The sequence below is a fragment of the Oncorhynchus mykiss genome, chromosome 1 (genome assembly GCF_057628025.1).
Source record: "Oncorhynchus mykiss isolate SJ-2025 chromosome 1, ASM5762802v1, whole genome shotgun sequence".
NCBI classification, from domain to species: Eukaryota; Metazoa; Chordata; class Actinopteri; order Salmoniformes; family Salmonidae; genus Oncorhynchus; species Oncorhynchus mykiss.
This window is the reverse complement of record NC_143022.1, coordinates 52,762,571-52,784,420: the sequence shown is the minus strand read 5'-3', so window position 1 is coordinate 52,784,420 and position 21,850 is coordinate 52,762,571. Positions and strand designations below refer to the sequence as shown.

The 21,850-nt window shown below is 43.0% G+C and overlaps 1 protein-coding gene and 1 long non-coding RNA gene across 4 annotated transcripts in view; one reads left to right on the top strand and one right to left on the bottom strand.

Annotated features, from left to right (window-relative positions):
- Positions 1-11,722, bottom strand: part of LOC149985561 (uncharacterized) — a 338,855-nt gene extending 327,133 nt beyond the window's left edge. Inside the window, exons 1-2 of the long non-coding RNA XR_016495807.1 lie at positions 11,647-11,722; positions 11,215-11,276 (exon numbers count right to left, since the gene is read on the bottom strand). This is a non-coding gene — a long non-coding RNA (uncharacterized LOC149985561). The remainder of the gene's footprint in view (positions 1-11,214; positions 11,277-11,646) is intronic.
- The window catches only part of LOC110532393 (cytoskeleton-associated protein 5), a 43,220-nt gene extending 25,608 nt beyond the window's left edge, over positions 1-17,612 (top strand). The window contains exons 31-43 of one of the 3 annotated variants that reach the window (XM_036979533.2): positions 3,397-3,590; positions 3,884-4,080; positions 4,993-5,166; positions 5,502-5,622; positions 5,905-6,084; positions 6,256-6,443; positions 6,688-6,763; positions 7,017-7,205; positions 7,342-7,470; positions 7,636-7,719; positions 7,886-8,048; positions 16,055-16,179; positions 16,449-17,612. In XM_036979533.2, coding sequence (XP_036835428.2) covers positions 3,397-3,590; positions 3,884-4,080; positions 4,993-5,166; positions 5,502-5,622; positions 5,905-6,084; positions 6,256-6,443; positions 6,688-6,763; positions 7,017-7,205; positions 7,342-7,470; positions 7,636-7,719; positions 7,886-8,048; positions 16,055-16,179; positions 16,449-16,700 — 2,072 coding nt within the window. In that variant the 3' untranslated portion in view covers positions 16,701-17,612. Of the gene's footprint in view, positions 1-3,396; positions 3,591-3,883; positions 4,081-4,624; positions 4,668-4,992; positions 5,167-5,501; positions 5,623-5,904; positions 6,085-6,255; positions 6,444-6,687; positions 6,764-7,016; positions 7,206-7,341; positions 7,471-7,635; positions 7,720-7,885; positions 8,049-16,054; positions 16,180-16,445 lie in introns of those variants that run through there. The other 2 variants (XM_036979517.2, XM_090233544.1) reach the window with 2 other exon arrangements.
- Positions 17,613-21,850: the final 4,238 nt, after the last annotated feature.

The window sequence follows — 21,850 nt, the reverse complement described above, 5'->3', positions numbered from 1 at the left end:
TCAGTACTTTGCGTCATTCATATTTCCCATGATCCTGACTAGTCTCCCTGCCTCTGACAAACATCCCAACAGCATGATGCTGCCACCAACATGCTTCAGGTCTCCTCCAGACATGACACTTGGCATTCAGGCCAAAGAGTTCAATTTGTTTCATCAGACCAGAGTATCTTGTTTCTCATGGTCTGAGAGTCATTTGGGTGCCTTTTGGCAAACTCCAAGCGGGCTGTCATGTGCTTTTTACTGAGGAGTGGCTTCAGTCTGGTCACTACCATAAAAGCCTGATTGGTGGAGCGCCGCAGAGATGGTTGTCCTTCTGGCAGGTTCTCTCATCTCCACAGAGGAACTCTGGAGCTCTGTCAGCATGACCATTGGGTTCTTGTTCACCTCCCTGACCAAGGCCCTTCTCCCCCGATTGCTCAGTTTGGCCAGGCGGCCAGCTCTAGGAAGAGTCTTGGCGGTTCCAAACTTCTTCCATTTAAGAATGATGGAGGCCACTGTGTTCTTGGGGACCTTAAATGCTGCAGACATTTTTTGGTACCCTTCCCCAGATCTGTGTCCAGACACAATCTTGTCTTGGAGCTCCACAGACAATTCCTTCAACCTCCTGGCTTGCTTTTTGCTCTGACATACACTACCAAGTTATGTCTAATCAATTGAATTTATCACCGGTGGAAAATCTGTTTTCGCTTTGTCATTATACGGTATTGTGTGTAGATTGATAAGGAAATGTTTTATTTAATCAATTTCAGAATAAGCCTGTGACGTAACAACAAAACGTGGAAAAATTCAAGGGGTCTGAATACTTTCCCCGAGTACACTTTATGCTAACCTGTCGAGCACCTAGGCCTATGTCTGCATGATATGGTGCAATGGTAATAAGAACACACTGCACTTCAAGGATCAGCTTAGGCCACATACGATACCGCCGCATGCTTTCTTTGTCGCTTTCTCTTTTCAACCGCACTGCGCCAGATCCAGTCCATGGAATTACAGTAGCAACAGTTGTATCTTTTATTATCCCTTCGTTTTCTGCCCCCGTAATTTCAGATTGCATATCTCGCTCATATGCGTTGGCATCAACCTCCATATAAGGGCATATCATGAGCAGGGTTTCCTCCACGAGGGCGCACATGCTCAGTTGTTACCCGTCTCTGCTGCTGTGGCACATTTCCTGACTCATAGTTAGCTAATTCGTCCATACTCTTTTTAGTAACACACTATTTGTGAATCATGCAGAGTGAGGCCTGCATCCAACAAAGTTACATGACCCATTTTTGCAGCTATCTCAGTTCTGCAATCCAAGGAGGGGGAGAGGGCCAACTCCACTGAACTAGTTTCAGTGTATGGAATCACTTGGGAGTTTCTGGATTTTGGGTAAAATTCTCCTTTAAGGGTAGGCCTTGTCAAAGAGGTGGGGCTTTAGGAGGGACTGAAATAGGGTGAAGGACTCGGATAGCTGGAGGGAGGGTGTTCCAGAGCCTAAGAGCAACCCTGGAGAAGGCCCTGTCACCGAAGCTCTGGAGGTTCGACCTGGGGATGACAAGGTGGCCTGCTGTGGTAGAATGGAGTGAGCGTGTGGGTTGGTAGGGGAGAAGGTCTGAGAGGTACGGGAGGGTCAAGGTGGTGAAGGGCTTTGTAGGTCAGAAGCAGGATCTTGTAGTCAATGCGCTGGGAGACAGGGAACCTGTGGAGTTCACAGAGGACACGAGGGGTGTGCTGCCAGGACTTAGTGTGCGTGAGGAGTCGGGCTGCAGAGTTTTGAACCATTTGGAGCTTATGGAGGGAGCTTGAGTAGTGAGTTGCAGTAGTCAAGACTGGAGGAGATGAATGCATGTATGAGGGTTTCAGTGGCAGGGCTCGAGGACCTGATGTTGCGAGGTGGGAAGAGGATTTGACCGTCTGTCTCTAGTGGTGGTAAAAGGAGAGAGTGGAATCCAGGGTGATGCCAAGGAAGAGACCGTTGTCGTCAATGGTGAACGGTAAAGTTGCGAGCTTTGGTAGGGTGGATTTGATACCTAATGAGGAGTAGCGTTTTAGCACTGCGGTAGATCTGGGTGTCATCGGCATAGCAGTGTGAGTCTCGGTTGAAGTGACCTGAGGATCTGAACAAAGGGGGAGGATGTAGATTATGAGTAAGGGACCCAGTACAGAGCATTGGGGGACAGCCTGTGTAACTGCAGCTTAGTCTGAGGTGTGGCCATTGAGGCAGATGTAGGGGGTCCGATTTGTGAGGTATGAGTGTAGCCAGGAGAGTGCAGAGTCCTCAACACCCAGACCCTCATGCCTGATGAGGAGGATCTGATGGCTCGCTGTGTCAAAAGTGGCCCTCCGGTCAAGGAGAATAAGGATGTAGAGGGAATCAGCATAGGTGAGGAGGTCATTGACAACTTCGAGCGCAGTTTCATTACTGTGGAGGGGAGGAAACCAGACTGAAGGGGCTCGAATATGTTGTTGTCATAGTAGGTGGGTTTGTAATTTGGAGGCAACAGTCCATTCCTTGGCAAGGAAGGAGAGGTTGGAAATGGGGTGGAAGTTATGGGGGGTGACTGCAGTTGTTTTGTAGCTGGAGGGGACAGTTCCTGTTGACGTTGTGTGTGATATATGGACAGAGAGCATGCAGGCAGGCTTTGATGAGAACAATGGGGAGAGGATCCAGGGTGCAAGTTGTAGTCTTGGATGACAGATAAAGGGATGGTCAATGGGGGGGCGAATTCATAGAGCCAACCCGGCTCTATGAATTCGCCCCCCCATTGACCATCCCTCAACCACCACCTCAGGGGTGGTGGTTGACTGAGAGGGGCAGCTGAGGGAGATTGATCAGTCCGTGATGAGTCTATTTTGGTGAACTTGTCCTTGACAAACTGAAGGAATGAATTGCAGAGTTTAGTTTGGAGACAGGCCAGAGAGTTGAGGGAAACCAAACAGTGTTGAATTGGGCAGCTAGTTCATCAGGTGAATTGGTGGGCATGGTCAAGGGGCAGAGCAAATGGCATCAGAGCGTTGGAGGGGATTGGCAGCTTTGATGTTGCGGAAGGAGATGAGGCGCTTGTCAGTGTTGTGGGGTGAGTATGCGGGAAGAGAGAAATTAAGGATCTTGTTGTCAGTGAGAACAGGGAGGGGGAAATATGAGTTAGGTTGAGGCCAAAAGAGCTGACGAGGGGTCCCTTGATGAGAGTGGAAAAATGTGCATGTTGGGTAATATTGAAATAGAACACCAATTAAATCTGAGACGGGTTTTTAGTGTGAGTCCACGTGAATATTAATATCGCCAAGCAACAGTAAGCAGGGGGAGCATAAGAACCTTCTCTTGAGTGTGAACTTCCTGTGCTTCAATATCCTTATTTGTATCTCCTCGTTGTGGCACAAACTAACCATTCTCTCCCTGTATTCCCTTAGAATGTCTTGAGGAGCTGGGCTGTCTGATAGAGAACTATGGAATGAACGTCTGTCAGCCAACACCAGCCAAATCCATGAAAGAGATCGCTGTTCACATCGGAGACAGGGACAATTCAGTACGCAACGCTGCCCTCAACACAGTGTTGGCTGTGTACAATGTCTGTGGGGACCAAGTCTACAAACTCATTGGCAATGTAAGATACTACTACAATATACTGCAATAGAGGTTATGTCACAAAGCAGGATCAATGAGTTAGCCAGCAAACTTAAATGTTCATAAATTAATATATTTTTTAAAAATATTCTTGAAATGGCCATGGACTGTTTCAACCAACAACCCATAGTCAACATTCACTTTATTAACGAACCAGAAAATGTGAATGTTTCTTAAAGTTGGCTAACTTAGTATCCTGCTTTGGAGTATACGCCTCTGGAGATGTCACCTCCGGTGTTTATCTCAAACACCCTGTCTGTCTTTCTTCTGCAGCTGTCCGAGAAGGAGATGAGTATGTTAGAGGAGAGGGTCAAGCGCTTTGCTAAGAAGACCCCTGCAGCAGCCCCACCACCCGCCAGACAGGCTGCAGAGAGGGAGAGGCCCCAGAGAGAGCACCCCTCCAACCCCAACGCTACCTTCATGAGGAAGCCTGCTCAGCAACCTCAGGAGGATGTGCCCAACAAGCTCAAGTATGGGATGGGTCAAAAATCCCTAACCTAGTGCCTCCTCAACTACCTACCTACCAAAGCATGGCTCTCTATTCTAACGGATCTATGGGGTTTTTAACTTTAGTCTGGTGATCGAGCAGTTACAAGTGCCGCTGTAAACATTCTGTCCATGTCTTAAGACCTTACCTACAAAACCCTCGTAAGGATAAGGCCTCTTTTATGCCTTTTTATACGGACCTCAATGTCCGTCTTTTACTCTTTTCACACTGACGAGATGAGCTGAACCGTGCCGAGCTCTACTGCGCTGGCCAGGTTTCGCATCCATCATACGTGCTTGAACAACAATTTGAAAGAAAAAATATCTGAGCCGGCACAGTGAGATGATAATTTTTTTAAATCGGGAAATTGGTTGGCACGAGGGTGTGAAAAGAGTATTTGCATGTTCTTTCCTTCTCCTTTTCTGTTTGGTTTCATTGCATGGTGTGTGTGTGGTCTCTTAATCCTGAGCCTCTCTTCTCCTTTATAATTGCTCTTCTCTTATCGCTGCTCTGCTCTCCATGGACAGAATAATGTATCGCACTTATAGGATGTGAGTACCGCCGTGCCTCTCCCAGACACAGTGTGCACTCTGCTCTCCTCCAGAAGCACTCAGAATGGGGATGTAATGTAGATGAATCTAAACGTAACACTCACCAGTCTAAACTAAATAGTTCAGTTGGTGTCCCCCCCCCCCCCCCCCTTCCTTCTCGTCCTGTGTTAATGGCAACCTTCCATACTAGCAAACCACTTAGGGTGAAGCAATGTATTCCACAGCCATTCCAAATAGTATGCCGGTGCGGGTATATTGGAACGGAGATGTGTGACCCCGACCTGTCTGTCTGTGTTGGTTTCGATGACATTTTTTCTGAATGATCCTCTTCTGTTCTCCCCCAGCCAAGCGCGGGCTCAGAACGCTGTACGGGAACACTCGCACCCGTCCATCCCCAAAGAGTTTCAGCTGGACCTGGACATGATTGAGAACGACCACACACGGGTCAGTGAGCTGCCCGACCTGGTCCAACACAAACTGGACGAACTGCTGGAGCCCATCATGATGCCAGAGCCCAAGTGAGTGTCTGTTTGAACGGAGCCAAACTTCATACCGACTTGTCCCAAGTCTTAGACCAACGCTGGCCTGGCTGGCCTGAACTTCCATTTCAGCCTTTTTCACAGTAGTTCTGAAATAGCGTTGGGATGAACAGTAGAGGGATGATCTTTAAAGTATGGATACATGGTTAAACTGTCCGAGCATTATACCAACTGGCTGGCAGGGATGTGCATTGATCTACTGTAGAAGTTATTTTTAGAATTTCTAAGATCCAAGAGACTTGTGGCAGCCCAAGACTAATGACAGTGAGTGGTTATGTAATTAGTTGTGTGTGTGTGTGTGTGTGTTTCCCCAGGATCCGTTCTGTCTCGCCCCACTTTGATGATCTTCACAACAGCACCGCTTCCACCATCAACTTTGTCATCTCCCAGGTGGCCAGTGGCGACATCAACACCAGCATCCAGGCGCTGGCACAGGTTGGTACATCACTGTAGTATAGACCCAGGTACACCATGGTGCAATAGCAGGCTCTCCTGTACGTAGTCTATTGAAAAAGAGGTTAGGGAACATCAAACCTCGATTGCCGTCTTCTAATAGTTGAGTGAAGGGTACTTGGGAGTCTGCAAATGGGAGACTAAGGAACATTGAACTTCGACCTATCTACCTGCAGTACTCTGCTCTAGTTAGAAACGAGAAGAGAGCAAGCAGTGGACAGTGTCTCTGTGTGTATTAACCTCTGTCTCTCCCCTTCCCCCAAGATTGATGAGGTGTTGAGGCAGGAGGACAAGGCGGAGGCCATGTCAGGTCATATCGACCAGTTCCTCATCGCCACCTTCATGCAGCTGCGCCTCATCTACAACACACACATGGCCGACGACCGCCTCGACAAGAAGGACATCTTCAAGCTCTACAGCTGTATCATCGGCAACATGCTCTCGGTGAGTAGCGACTACACATTCACACCACTAAGCGGTGATACTGGTCTGTTGTTTCAAAGACTCTCTAAAGAGGTTTTGTTTTAACATCTAAAATCACATCCGAGTAGGCGTAGTGGACTGGTGTGGACATCTGTGCCACAGCTGTGTTTGTGTGTCACCTGTGTACTGCAGTTGTTCTCTATGGAGAGCCTGGCGCGAGAGGCATCTATGGGGGTTCTAAAGGACCTGATGCACGGTCTGATCACCCTGATGCTGGATGCCCGGGTGGAGGACATCGAGGACGGACAGCAGCTCATTCGCTCCGTCAACCTGCTGGTGGTCAGAGTACTGGAGAAGTCTGACCAGACCAACATCCTCAGGTCAGAACTCAGAACATTGACATTTTTAAAAATATTTTGTTACATTTAGTTTTACTGGGACAGTGCACATTAAACTAACATTACTCAAAATTACTTGTCCTGAAGAAATGTTAGCGACGATGGCTCGTGTACTTCAGAGAACCTCTGAGCAGTAGAATGCACCCTGGTTAAGGGTGATACAGCTAAAGGCATTTCCAGAATAGTGTATCTAGTATTTTATGTCTGTCTTTTTCTCTTCCCCCAGTGCTCTTCTAGTACTGCTACAGGACAGCCTTACCACCTCATCAGGGTCTCCTATGTTCTCTGAACTGGTCATGAAGGTATTGCTATTTCATTTGTTATGGGAGTGTTTACTTTTGTCTATGCATGATATGTATGGTGTTTGCACATGAGCTAGTCAAATGTGTATTCCCTGTTCTTTGGGACATTTTACCTTTTTTTTAAAATTTTTAGCTCCTAAAACAAATGATGACCTATTTCCAATCCAAATCATTCTGAATAATTATTTTGAGGCTCAATGAACAAAGTTGAAATGTAATATATTTAACCCTCTGGTTCTCGCTGTCTCTTTAGTGCCTGTGGCGTATGATCCGGTTCCTGCCCGAGACCATCAACAGCATCAACCTGGACCGCATCCTGTTGGATGTCCACAACTTTATGAAGGTGTTCCCCAAGGAGAAGCTGAAGCAGCTGAAGTCTGACGTGCCCCACAGGACACTCAAGACACTGCTGCACACACTGTGTAAACTCACTGGAGCCAAGGTATGTACTATACATACCCAAAGCTCATTCACATCCAATAGTTGAGTGATTTGTTGTCTGTGGTTTTGATTTAAGTAGACCATAGTGAGGCTACTAGGCTGCTGTTGTTTTGACCCTGTTGCTTTGCCGCGTCTAGATCCTGGACCACATGTCCATGATAGAGAACAAGAATGATTCTGAGCTGGAGGCCCACCTGAGACGAGTGGTCAAACACTCTGGAAACTTCTCTGGCATGAAGTCTGACCGGGGCACAGAGAAAGGCCAGGTGCTTTGTTAACCCAACCTCTAATTACTTGATTTATTTAACGTCATTCAAGTGAATAAACTGCTTTTAAAATAGTTGTGGATAACACAAAGTTTTTACAAACATGTCTGTAGTGCAACGTGAGTCCACTTCCATAATAGCCTAATGTGTTCTTGACGCTTCCAGGATGACAGGATGTCGAAAGCTAAAGTGAGCGATATCCTCTCTGAGATATTCAAGAAGATTGGCTCCAAGGAAAACACAAAAGAGGTGATTATTTTTCTTTATTTCCTTGGTCGTTCATGTAGTCATACCTTAATTTTATGGTGTGCACCCTCTTGTTAAGGTCGTAAAAGATGGTGTTCTCAGTGACTGGCTAAACTAATGTACAGTACCAATCCAGAATTGTGAGTTAACTGTTTGTTGTTTCCCCCAGGGCCTGACGGAGCTGTATGAGTATAAGCAGAAGTACTCCGACGCTGACCTGGAGCCCTTCCTGAGGAACACGTCTCAGTTCTTTCAGAGCTACGTGGAGAGAGGCCTCCGCGTGATCGAGTCTGAGAGAGAGGGCAAAGGCAGGATCCAGCCTTCTAGCACAGGTACTAAACCCTGAATGATTAAAGGGGAATTCCACTCAAAAGTTTAAATGTCAAGTTTTGTTCTATGCCTTGTAATATTTTATCTGATATGACTGTCTACCATGTGTCTAACCCAGAGATTATACAAATCTGTAGCAGAGTAATAGGAAATGCAATCCTGACATCAGCTCTAGTGCTTTGGTAGAAGCCGTGTTAGTATTATTTGAATTACTATTGAGGATTACTAGTAGCTAACTACTGTATGTACAGTGCATTCGGAAAGTATTCAGACCCCTTCCCTTTTCCCACATTTTGTTACATTACAGCCTTATTCTGAAATTGATTAAATAATGTTCCTCATCAATCTACACACAATACGCCATAATGACAAATCAAAAACAGGTTTTTAGACATTTATGCACATTTTATAAAAAAGAAATACAGCAATACCTTATTTACGTAAGTATTCATACACTTTACGATGAGACTCGAAATTGAGCTCAGGTGCATCCTGTTTCCATTGATCATCCTTGATGTTTCTACAACTTGATTATAGTCCACCTGTGGTAAATTCAATTGATTGGACATGATTTGGAAAGGCACAGACCTGTATACATTAGGTCCCACAATTGACAGTGCATGTCAAATCAAAAACCAAGCCATGTGCTCAAAGACAGGATTGAGGCACAGATCTGGGAAAGGGTACCAAAATATTTCTGCAGCATTGAAGGTCCCCAAGAACACAGTGGCCTCCATCATTCTTAAATGGAAGAAGTGTGTAGCCACCAAGACTCTTCCTAGAGCTGGCTGCCCGGCCAAACTGAGCAATAGGGGGAGAAGGGCCTTGGTCAAGAAGGTGACCAAGAACCCAATGGTCATTCTGACAGAAATCCAGAGTTCGTCTGTGGAGATAGTTGTCCTTCTGGCAGGTTCTCCCATCTCTGCAGCACTTCCCCAATCAGGCTTTTATGGTAGTGACCAGACTGAAGCCACTCCTCAGTAAAAAGCACATGACAGCTTGGAGTTTGCCAAAAGGCACCTAAAATGATTCTCAGATCATGAGAAACAAGATTTTCTGGTCTGATGAAACCAAGATTGAACTCTTTGGTCTGAATGCCAAGAGTCACATCTGGAGGAAACCTGGCACCATCACTACGGTGAAGCATGGTGGTGGCAGCATCATGCTGTGGGAATGTTTTTCAGCGGCAGGGACTGGGAGACTGAGCTCAGGACCTCAGACTGGGGTGAAGGTTTACTTTCCAACAGGACAACGACCCTAAGCACACAGCAAAGACAACGCAGGAGTGGCTTCGGGGACAAGTCTTTGAGTGGCCCAGCCAGAGCCCGGACTTGAACCGAATCTAACATCTCTGGAGAGACCTGGAAATAGCTGTGCAGCGACACTCCACATACAACCTGACAGAGCTTGAGAGGACCTGCAGAGAAGAATGGGAGAAACTCTCCAAATACAGATGTGCCAAGCTTGTAGCGTCATACCCAAGAAGACTCAAGGCTGTAATCGCTGCCAAAGGTGCTTCAACAAAGTACTAAGTAAATGGTCTGAATACTTACAGTACCAGTCAAACGTTTGGACACCTACAGTGGTTCTTCCTTTTAAAAGTTGCGTCGTACTGCAGCGCAGCTTGCGTGGTGCCGCAGAATTCTATGGCACGTTATTTAAGTGTTAGCCATTGTTGCCATTAATGCTAGTTTGACCACCAGGAAGCATCTTTGAGAAGTTAAGTCATTGAAATGACATGGAGCTGTAGACTTAAGAGTCCTATTTACTGTAGCGGTTTTTGCATAACTTACTTGATGGAATACAGGCCTACTTCAATATACAGTATATCAATCATTCATTCGTGCATGTCTTTAAATGTATTCAAGCATTTTAATTATAAAATTAAATAGCAAAGGGAGTCTTGAATATTTAAAAAGTGAATGTCGGCTAAAGCGATTGATTTCAGAAATGCATTTGACTGTTTTAATATTAGGAAAATATGCCGCTGTACAACGTGACCAGTCGGGAGTAGGCCTAGGCTACTAATTGTCTGCGAGTGAAGATCAAAATAATCCTAACTTTCCACACCCTAATTGTAGGCTAACCAATACCCAAATTGAGATTCAGTGAAAATAAAAATCTCATTGATTTATCAAGACCATGCTTGTCTCAGAGCAGCACAAAACGGTGCTGAAATAGTTGACAACATGCGGGTAGGCTATTGCTTCAAATCCCACTATAACAATTGGATGACTTTGGGAGTTATAGTAAGCAACAATTTGTTGCCATCGTTAGCCTACTTTATTCCAATATTTTATGTTATTCAGTGATGTTTATTCCCATAGTAATTTGTTATGGATCCATCCAGATGTGGTCCGAAAACAGTGCATGTGGTTGGCTATGCAAAAGTGTGAGAGGAGTGACATGCCTCGCAAACATTCATGAATACATTTAAAGTCCCTAAACTCGGCAAGAGTCTATTGTCCTGCTGATAGTCCATTGTCCTGCTGATAGTCCATCAAGGGTGGGATGCTTCTTTTGTATTCTTAAACGAACTAGCACAGAGAAGAGAAAGGAGCCTTTAAGTAATTAAACGATTAATAAACCACAACATGTCAGCTAAAGCAATTGAATTCACGAATGCATTTGACCGTTTTTAATATTGGCCAGCAACCAGAAACACAGCATCTACAGTGGTAGAAATATATGTTATTGAATTTGATTTGTATTTTTTTACTATTTAAAAATGCAGATTTATAAGGCTAATGTGCAGTGTCTTTAAATACAATGCTCCCCCTACCCTTTCCTATTGTCTTGCTAATAGCCCATCATAGGTAGATGGCTTCTTTCGTATTCCAATGTCTTGAATTAATTAATTAATGTATTAACCTTTCTGATCTCCCCATCCCGGATCCGGGATCGTGAATACAGACTCAAGCTCATTACCATAACGCAACGTTAACTATTCATGAAAATCGCAAATGAAATGAAATAAATATGCTAGCTCTCAAGCTTAGCCTTTTGTTAACAACACTGTCATCTCAGATTTTCAAAATATGCTTCTCAACCATTGCAAAACAAGCATTTGTGTAACAGTATTGATGGCTAACGTAGCATTTAGCATTAGCATTCAGCTGGCAACATTTACACAAAAAAACAGAAAAGCATTCAAATAAAATCATTTACCTTTGAAGAACTTCAGATGTTTTCAATGAGGAGACTCTCAGATAGCAAATGTTCAGTTTTTCCTGAAAGATTATTTGTTTAGGACAAATCGCTCCGTTTTCTGCGTCACGTTTAGCTATGAAAAAACCCCTGTATCCAGGATTGTGTAAATCTATCAGCAAGCTCATTAGCATAACACAACGTTAACTATTCATGAAAATCGCAAATGAAATGAAATAAATATGCCATCTCTCAAGCTTAGCCTTTTGTAAACAACACTGTCATCTCAGATTTTCAAAATATGCTTCTCAACCATAGGAAAACAATCATTTGTGTAAAAGTAGCTAGCTAGCGTTAGCATTTAGCGTTAGCATTTAGCGTTAGCATTAGCGTTAGCATCCAGCACGCAACATTTCAACAAAAACATAAAAGCCTTCAAATAAAATCATTTACCTTTGAAGAACTTCTGATGTTTTCAATGAGGATACTCTCAGTTAGATAGCAGATGCTCAGTTTTTCCAAAAAGACTCTTTGTGTATTAGAAATAGCTCCGTTTTATACATCACATTTGGCTACCAAAAAAAATCCGAAAATTCAGTCCTCAAAACGCGAACTTTTTTCCAAATTAACTCCATAATATCGACTGAAAACATGGCAAACGTTGTTTAGAATCAATCATCAAGGTGTTTTTCACATATCTCTTCATTGATACATCGTTCTTGGACACATGGTTTCTCCCCTATATCAAATGGAAAAGTACGAGCAGCTGGCAATTGCGCACCGAATTCCACGCAGGACACCAGGCGGACACTTGGAAAATGTAGTCTCTTATGGTCAATCCTACAAATACGTCACAATGCTGCTAAGACCTTGGGCGAACGACAGAAAGTGTAGGCTCATTCCTTGCGCAATCACAGCCATATAAGGAGACAATGGAAAACAGAGCTTCAGAAATTCTGCTAATTCCTGGTTGATGCATCATCTTGGTTTCGCCTGTAGAATGAGTTCTGGGGCACTTACAGACAAAATCTTTGCAGATTCTGAAACTTCAGAGTGTTTTCTTTCCAAAACTGTCAAGAATATGCATAGTCGAGCATCTTTTCGTGACAAAATATCGCGCTTAAAACGGGAACGTTTTTTATCCAAAAATGAAATAGCGATCTAGAGATCTAACAGGTTAATTAGTAATTTACCATTCTCGGAGTGGAAACGTTGTTTGCAGAGTTTACAACCTGCTACACTTGTGTGAAAAACAAGTGTTTGAAAACAACAGGTTTTCAAAATGCCTCCTGCTGTCCATCACTACTGTAAACCTGGAACTGTATTGAATTTTATTATTATTTTGGGATCTTCATCTAAGTCACGAGCAATAGACAAACATAGTGTGCTTAAACTAATAACACACACATTCTTGTATATCTCTTGTCTATATTGAATACATCATTTAAACATTCAGTGTAGGTTGGGGGAAGTATGTGAACCCCTAGGCTAATGACTTCTCCAAAAGCTAATTGGAGTCAGGAGTCAGCTAACCTAGATTCCAATCAATGAGATGAGATTGGATATGTTGTTTAGAGCTGCCATGCCCTATAAAAAAACTCACAAAATTTGAGTTTGCAATCACAAGAAGCACTGCCTGATGTGAACCATGCCTCAAACAAAAGAGATCTCGGAAGACCTAAGATTAAGAATTGTTCACTTGCATAAAGCTGGACATGGTTACAAAAGTAGCTCTAAAAGCCTTGACAAATTGTCTATAAATGGAGAAAGTTCAGCACTGTTGCTACTCTCCCTAGGAATGGCCGTCTTGCAAAGATGACTGCAAGAGTGCCGAATGCTCAATGAGGTTAAGAAGAATCCTAGAGTGTCAGCTAAAGCCTTACAGAAATCTCTGGAACATGCTTACATCTCTGTTGACAAGTCTATGATACGTAAACACTAAACAAGAATGTTGTTCATGGGAGGACACCACGGAAGAAGCCACTGCTGTCCAAAAAAACCCATTGGAACACAACACAGGAACACAACACTATGTGTGGAGAAAAAAAGGCACAGCACACCCACATCAAAACCTCATCCCAACTGTAAAGTATAGTGGAGGGAGCATCATGGTTTGGGGCTGCTTTTCTGCCTCAGGGCCTGAACAGCTTGCTATCATCTACGGAGTTTATCAAGACATTTTGCAGGAGAATGTTAAGCTATCTGTCCGCCAATTGAAGCTCAACAGAAGTTTGGTGATGCAATAGGACAACGACTCAAAATACAGAAGTAAATCAACGATGGAAAGGTTCAACAGAAGAAAATACGCCTTCTGGAGTGACCCAGTCAGAGTCCTGACCTCAACCCGATTTGAGTTACTTTTTCTTGCCACTGTATGTTATTAAAACGCAGTCTGGTGCTCTCTGTGTGGATAGGCCACTGGGAGTAAACAGATACCGGACTGCACTCTGGTCAAAGAGTGATGAGACACAGAAGCCCAGTCTAGGTGTTTAATGATGAAGCAGAGTATACATGTGGTCTGTGTACAGAGAGAAACCGAATAAAAGAAATGGAACATTACTACAATGTAAATCAAATAAACAATATTACATTAAACACTAATGTCAACAATCTCTATACACAATTGACAAGAGAAATAACACACCATAATTCCTCTCAAGAGAATTAACATTAGAGTTTGACCAACTGGTAGGCTAATCACACAATTGTACGATAACTGGTGAAGTTAACCCACTACATGCACATTTCTTGTATTTACATATAACAATAGCAACATGAATATTATGAAAGTGAAATAAGTATTTGTTCTGACTTACATTTGGTCAAAAAAGCACATATCCCTGCAAATTAAAACGGTCTGATCTCCACAAAAGCCAAACTAACTAAGAAATACATTATGTTGGTTGCCATGGGGAATAATCCAATAATAGTTGGTAGGATACATAAAAGGAAACATCAGAGTTTACTGGAATCTCTAAATGAAAATACTGGCAGATCAAGAAAATGTCCTTGTAGATCTAATTCAATTTAGAGGATTCTAAATGAATATCTAAAGGGCTTTTATTCAATTTAAAATGTAGCTTAATTAAATTGATGAATATTATGGTTTTTCTATTTCCAAAAAAACAAAAATGCATTTCTTACTGTAGCCGGTGGGCCTAAGGGTTTCCGTTAGGAAGATATGGCACTATACAACGTGTTTCTATTCCAAGAAAACAAAAATGCATTTGTTACTGTAGCTGTTTTAGTGTAACTTACTCATTGGCATAAAGGCCTACTGAAATATACAGTACATCAATCAATGAATTTGGGCACATCATCAAACAGCATACAAGTCATCCATGTCTTTAAATGCAGTCAAGCATTTTAGTTATAAAACTAAATGACAAAGGGTGCATTGATTAATTTTTCAATCACGGCTAAAGCAATTTTAATCAAGGGTTTCTGTTAGGAAAATATGGCGCTGTACAACCTGACCGGTCAGGCGGAGGCCTAGGCTACTGACTGCGAGTGAAGAGCAAAATAATCCTTACATTATCAGAAAAAATCTGATTGATTTATTAAGACCAGTCCTCATACTGTCATTCAGATATATTTATTCCCACCGCCCCAACAGGTCCACAGATGACATAATCGCCATCACACTGCATACTGCCCTATCCCATCTGGACAAAAATAATACCTATAAGAAAGTTGTTCATTGACTACAGCTCAGCATTCAACACCATAGTACCCTCCAACCCCACCCTGTGCAACTGAGTCCTGGACTTTCTGACGGGCCACCCCCAGGTGGTGAAGGTAGGAAACATCTCCACTTCGCTGACCTTCAACACTGGGGCCCCACAAGACTGTGCTCAGCCCTCTCCTGTACTCCCTGTTTACCCACAACTGCGTGGCCATGCAACTCAATCATCAAGTTTGCAGACGACACAGCCTACAGGGAGGAGGTGAGCACTCGGAGTGTGGTGTCAGGAAAACAAACTTTCACTCAACGTCAACAAAACAAAGGAGATGACCGTGGACTTCAGGAAAGAGCAGAGAGAACATCCACATCGAAGAGACAGCAGTGGAGAAGGTGAAAGTCTTAAGCTCCTGGGCGTACACATCAGACAAACTGAAATGGTCCATCCACACAGACAGTGTGGTGAAGAAGGCGCAACAGCGCCTCTTCAACCTCAGGAGGCTGAAGGAATTTGGCTTGTCACCCAAAACCCTTACAAACTTTTACAGATGCACAATCGAGAGCATGCTGTCGGGCTGTATCACAGCCTGGTACGGCAACTGCACCGCCCTCAACCGCAAGGCTCTCCGCAGGGTGAGCATCACCGGGGGCAAACTACCTGCCGTCCATGACACCTACAGCACTTGATGTCACAGGAAGGCCAAAAAGATCATCAAGGACAACAACCACCCGAGCCACTGCCTGTTTACCCCGCTATCATCCAGAAGGCGAGGTCCGTACAGGTGCATCAAAGCTGGGACCAAGAGATTGAAAAACAGCTTCTATCTCAAGGCCATAAAACTGCTAAACAGCAATCACTAACTTAGAGAGGCTGCTGCCTACATTGAGACCCAATCACTGGACACTTTAATATATGGGCGGCAGGAAACCTAGTGGGTAGAGGGATAGGCTAGTAACCGAAAGAAGCACAAGCATTTCGCTACACTCGCATTAACATCTGCTAACCATGTGTATGTGACCAATAAAATGTTATTTAATTGAAGTGGAAAAAGTCAAGGGTTTGAATACTTCACGAATGCATTCATTGATATGACTGTATATGCATGTGCTGGACTGCTTGAAAAGCGCTTCAGTTGCTGTGACGAGTTCTGTTTGAAGTTAAATGTTTCTCTGTTCCAGTGATTCCTCAACATGGCCTAGATTCTGGCTCAGTGCCTTTGAACGGAGAGGAGATGAAACCTGCAGTGTACTACGAGAGACTGAAGATTCTGAGACAGAGACAAGGACTGGAGAACAACTCCAGGGTTAGTTTAATGTCGATCACATTGGTGCCACTCGGCTTACAATTTCACATTCATATTATGATGATGTAGGAATTGAATACTTGCTGTATTAATGAGTGTCCCCATTATATTATGTTGTCATACCCACAGTGATGTAGCATCGTTTCTTGGCTTGCTTACTTTAAATTTACACTCCCTTCCTGCTTTCCCCTCCCTTCTCTCCTTCTCTTTCCCGTCCCTCATTTTCTCTTCTCTCGCTCCCTCCTCTCTCATCTCCATCCTAATAGCAGGCTCAGCTGTTGCAGCAGGAGGAGGGGGACAGTGGACCGATGCGTCCCATCACGTCCCTTCTGTCCAAGCCCTCAGTGGCCTCCTCCACAGACATGCTCCAAAGCAAACTGTCTCAGCTCAAAGAGTCCCGCGAGTCCCACTTCCAGCAGGAGCAGTCCCACTCCCACAGCCCCACTCGATGCTCGTCCCCCTCCGCCAACCTCGACGACCTCAAGAAGAGGCTGGAACGGATAAAGAGCAACCGCCAATAAACGACCCCTGACCCCCAAGCTCATCTCTATACCCAGTCTATCCAATGTGTTAGCCAGCCCCCACCCTCGACCTGATACCCACCCAGCCTTGGCTTTACCCACCCCAAAACCCTGCTCTTATCCTGGATTTCTTTTTCTGGGTAACCCCCTCTTCTGTGTAAATTGAAAAAGCACCTGTCTCATTGTATAATATTCTGTAAGTGGACAATTGTTTTTGTTGAGTATCGTGGCACAATTGTGTGTGTATATACTCATGGATGCTAACCACTCAATGCTTTTAAGTGTCAAGTTAGGGTTACAGTGTACAGTTTCCATGTGCAGAATGCTGTAATATGTGTTACTTAATCTAGCTTTTTTTTTTTAAGGTTTTGAATTTCATAGTCAAACCATGACATGTCTCTTCTCTGGGCCTCCAAGCAGGGTTGGGGTCAATTCCATTTTAATTCAGTTATTTCTGGAAGTAAACAAAAAAAATAATAATGTTTCCTCATAGAGAAGCATTTAGGAAAATCTGAGTAGGAATTGGAATGTCAGTTTACTTCTGGAATTGACCCCGACCCTGTTTTCAGGCCCTGTCAGTTCATACGACTGTTTGCTAAACTTGCTATTTTGCTTTTCCATCTATGAAGTTAAGACTTGTAAAACTTGAAGGATTGATTCTGTTCTCGAAGTAAAGCAAGGAGCATGGCATGAAGTAATTGTTTTTGTAATAAAGTTTGCATTACTAAAATATGTTTAAGTCATTGGTTTAATAATACTCCCATCTTGCGTACTGTAGCAGAATGTCGATAATTCTGATGCATTGTTTTGGTATTTAATTCAAATGGAAGTAGTCTTAAATTGTTGCTCTTATAGGTTTTAAGTGTATAATCGATAGTGAAATGGCAATAAAGTTTTTTTTTTAACAAACTACCTAATGTGTATACGTTTTGCATTTTATTCTTGCTCTATTGAACACATCACTGCACCACATGTTGAGTAATATACATTTATATTAACGCATTTCAGAACTTCAGCTCATTGGTTCATAAGTTACAATAAAGGCAAATATACATAAATTGCATTTGTGTACATAAATATACAATCTGCGGTAGTGTCTCAAGATGATGAAGTGCAGAAATGACAACATTTTAGACATCTGACAAGCTATTTTTCTATTCCATACAATATTCTAAAAAGGCCAATGGATAATGGAAGATGTGGCATACACATGCAGGAAAACATTGATCAAATTGAACATTTAATGGCAGTATATCAAGCTTTCCACAGATTTCTGTCTTCTTATCTTTAAGCTAACAAGCGTAGAAAACGTGTTTCCAGACTGGAAGCCTGGCCCCTCGGCATGTCTTTTTTGTTGTGGTTTGCAGCAGTTCTTACAGCAGTGCTGACATGACAACTGGGTCTGATTTCCAAACAGAAAGCTATGAAGAGTCATGTAAACTGTTCTGCTCACTGATTGAATATTGCATACAGTCAGTTGCCTGAATTGGGATTGATTTCTATCTCTTGCTACGCAAATTGATTTTGTCCCCCCACACCCACATCACGACACGGCAGGTTGAAATATAAAAACAAACTCTGAACCAATTATATTAATTTGTGGACAGGTCGAAAAGCATTAACCATTTATGGCAATCGAGCTAGCTAGTTTGCAGTTGCTAGCTAATTTGTCCTATTTAGCTAGCTTGCTGTTGCTAGCTAATTTGCCCTGGGATATAAACATTGAGTTGTTATTTTACCTGAAATGCACAAGGTCCTCTACTCCGACATAAAATGGTTAACCGAATCGTTTCTAGTCATCTCTCCTTCTAGGCTTTTTCCTTCTCTTGACTTTATATTGCGATTGGCACCTTTCATAAATGAGGTGCATTACCGCCACTGACCTCGTTCGTCTTTCAGTTGGGTATAACCAATGAGGAGATGGAATGTGGGTATCTGCTTCTATAAACCAATGAGGAGATGGGAGATGCAGGACTTGCAGCACGATCTGGGTCACAAATAGAATTTACTTCTATTTTATCCCTTGGCAACACAGACGCTTGTTGGCGCGCGCGAGCAGTGTGGGTGCAATTTAATCAATTTTGGGTGCGATTTAAAAATTTATTTTGCAACGCTCGCGACGCAGTCAGCCTGTTAGACCGCTTCGCCACTCAGGAGTCCCGAGTATCCTGTATGCACTGAAATCCTCTACTCCAACAATTAATCCACACATAAAATGGTGCGTTTAAGTTTATGTCTTAGCGCGTGTGACGTAGGTGACTCTAACATAACAGATAGGTTAATTACATAGCAATTCAATCTAAAATGTTGTTACTACAGGTGTTGATATATACCTACAGCATAGCCAATACACACTTAATGTAAAGTGTGTTCAATGTTTCCTCAAGGTCACGCAGCCATTTGAACTACTTGGAATGGACCATATCGGCAAACTGACACAGACAGACAGCGGACACTAGTATATCTGTGTTATGATTGACTACCTCACTAAATGGCCACAGGCATAACCCCCCCACACAAAGTCTGCTATGGAGGTCACAGACTGCATAATCACATTTTTCTGTCAGTTTGAGGCACCCAAACGTATACTCACAGACCAAGGGAAGGAGTACGTCAATGAAGTAAATAGTAACTGTGTTACTCAACTTTAATATTTAATTAAATGTCTTCAGCTTTCTAAAAGTTGTTTTCCCCTTTAATAATAAAAGATCAACAAAAAATGTCTGCAAGACGGGCAAACCGAAGAAGTCTCTGCTCACCGTACCATCCCCAGATTAATGGATTGGTAGAAAGGATGAACGGGACAATACAGATGTATAAGCAACTGTAGCATCTGTAGACTGATGTTATAACATATTTAACAGACAGTAGCGGTTGAGTTCATCAACTGCAATGTTATGAACAAAATCACATTCTAAGAATAACTTGTGTCAGATTTACCTTCATTGTCTTTCTTTTTTTGTCAGACCATCAATGCCTACATGTTCCATCTGGTGTGGAATTTTAACAGGCAGTCAACCGAGCAAGCTTTCTACATTGACACCTTTGAAATGACTGGCATTTGGGGGAGCAAGAAATCAAAAGGTTGGTTGGATTATTCTCATAATATTATATATTATATGTTATATTTGACAGATTTTGAACTCAATCACCTGCTCTTTTAAAATTCAGATTGATCCAATGATGTACAAGTACATTATTGGCATCATCAATGAACACAACCACCGGACTGTGACGGTAAGAGCCTCTAAGGCAGTACTAAGAATTAAGAAATACGTACATACAGTGGGGCAAAAAAGTATTTAGTCAGCCACCAATTGTGCAAGTTCTCCCACTTAAAAAGATGAGAGAGGCCTTTTCATCATAGGTACACTTCAACTATGACAGACAAAATGAGGGAAAAAAATCCAGAAAATCACATTGTAGGATTTTTAATGAATTTATTTGCAAATTATGGTGGAAAATAAGTATTTGATCAAAAACAAAAGTTTATCTCAATACTTTGTTATATACCCTTTGTTGGCAATGACAGAGGTCAAATGTTTTCCGTAAGTCTTCACAAGGTTTTCACACACTGTTGCTGGTATTTTGGCCCATTCCTCCATGCAAATCTCCTCTAGAGCAGTGATGTTTTGGGGCTGTTGCTGGGCAACACAGACTTTCAACTCCCTCCAAAGATTTTCTATGGGGTTCAGATCTGGAGACTGGCTAGGCCACTCCAGGACCTTGAAATGCTTCTTACGAAGCCACTCCTTCATTGCCCGGGCGGTGTGTTTGGGATCATTGTCATGCTGAAAGACCCAGCCACGTTTCATCTTCAATGCCCTTGCTGATGGAAGGAGGTTTTCACTCAAAATCTCACGATACATGGCCCCATTCATTCTTTCCTTTACACAGATCAGTCGTCCTGGTCCCTTTGCAGAAAAACAGCCCCAAAGCATGATGTTTCCACCCCCATGCTTCACAGTAGGTATGGTGTTCTTTGGATGCAACTCAGCATTCTTTGTCCTCCTAACACGGCGAGTTGAGTTTTTACCAAAAAAGTTATATTTTTGTTTCATCTGGCCATATTGCATTCTCCCAATCTTCTTCTGGATCACCCAAATGCTCTCTAGCAAAGTTCAGACGGGCCTGGACATGCACTGGCTTAAGCAGGGGGACACGTCTGGCACTGCAGGATTTGAGTCCCTGGCGGCGTAGTGTGTTACTGATGGTAGGCTTTGTTACTTTGGTCCCAGCTCTCTGCAGGTCATTCACTAGGTTCCCCTAGGGGTGAGATCTTGCGTGGAGCCCCAGATCGAGGGAGATTATCAGTGGTCTTGTATGTCTTCCATTTCCTAATAATTGCTCCCACAGTTGATTTCTTCAAACCAAGCTGCTTACCTATTGCAGATTCAGTCTTCCTGGCCTGGTGCAGGTCTTCAATTTTGTTTCTGGTGTCCTTTGACAGCTCTTTGGTCTTGGCCATAGTGGAGTTTGGAGTGTGACTGTTTGAGGTTGTGGACAGGTGTCTTTTATACTGATAACAAGTTCAAACAGGTGCCATTAATACAGGTAACAAGTGGAGGACAGAGGAGTCTCTTAAAGAAGAGGTTACAGTTCTGTGAGAGCCAGAAATCTCGCTTGTTTGTAGGTGACCAAATACTTATTTTCCACCATAATTTGCAAATAAATTCATTAAAAATCCTACAATGTGATTTTCTGGATTGTTTCTCTCTCATTTTGTCTGTCATAGTTGAAGTGTACCTATGATGAAAATTACAGGACTCTCTCATCTTTTTAAGTGGGGGAACTTGCACAATTGGTGGCTGACTAAATACTTTTTTGCCCCACTGTAATAAGGAATATACATGTGAACACATACACGTGTGTAAAATGTGTGTGTGCCACATGTGTATATTTGTGTGTGTAATATGTGTGAATGTAATATGTGTATGTGATGTGTGTGTGTCTGTCTGTCTAAACTTGAAAGGTTATGCTGCCATCCCAAAAGAGGGCTATGGGTTCCTGGACCCAATGGAGGAAAGTGCCAGAAAGATAAAATGATGCCATGGGGTGACAAGGTAAAAACTGCTTTTAATATTATTTTTTACAATGGAATCAATAAAGTATTTGGAATGCTATACTGTTATTAATCTCTATATTGTAAT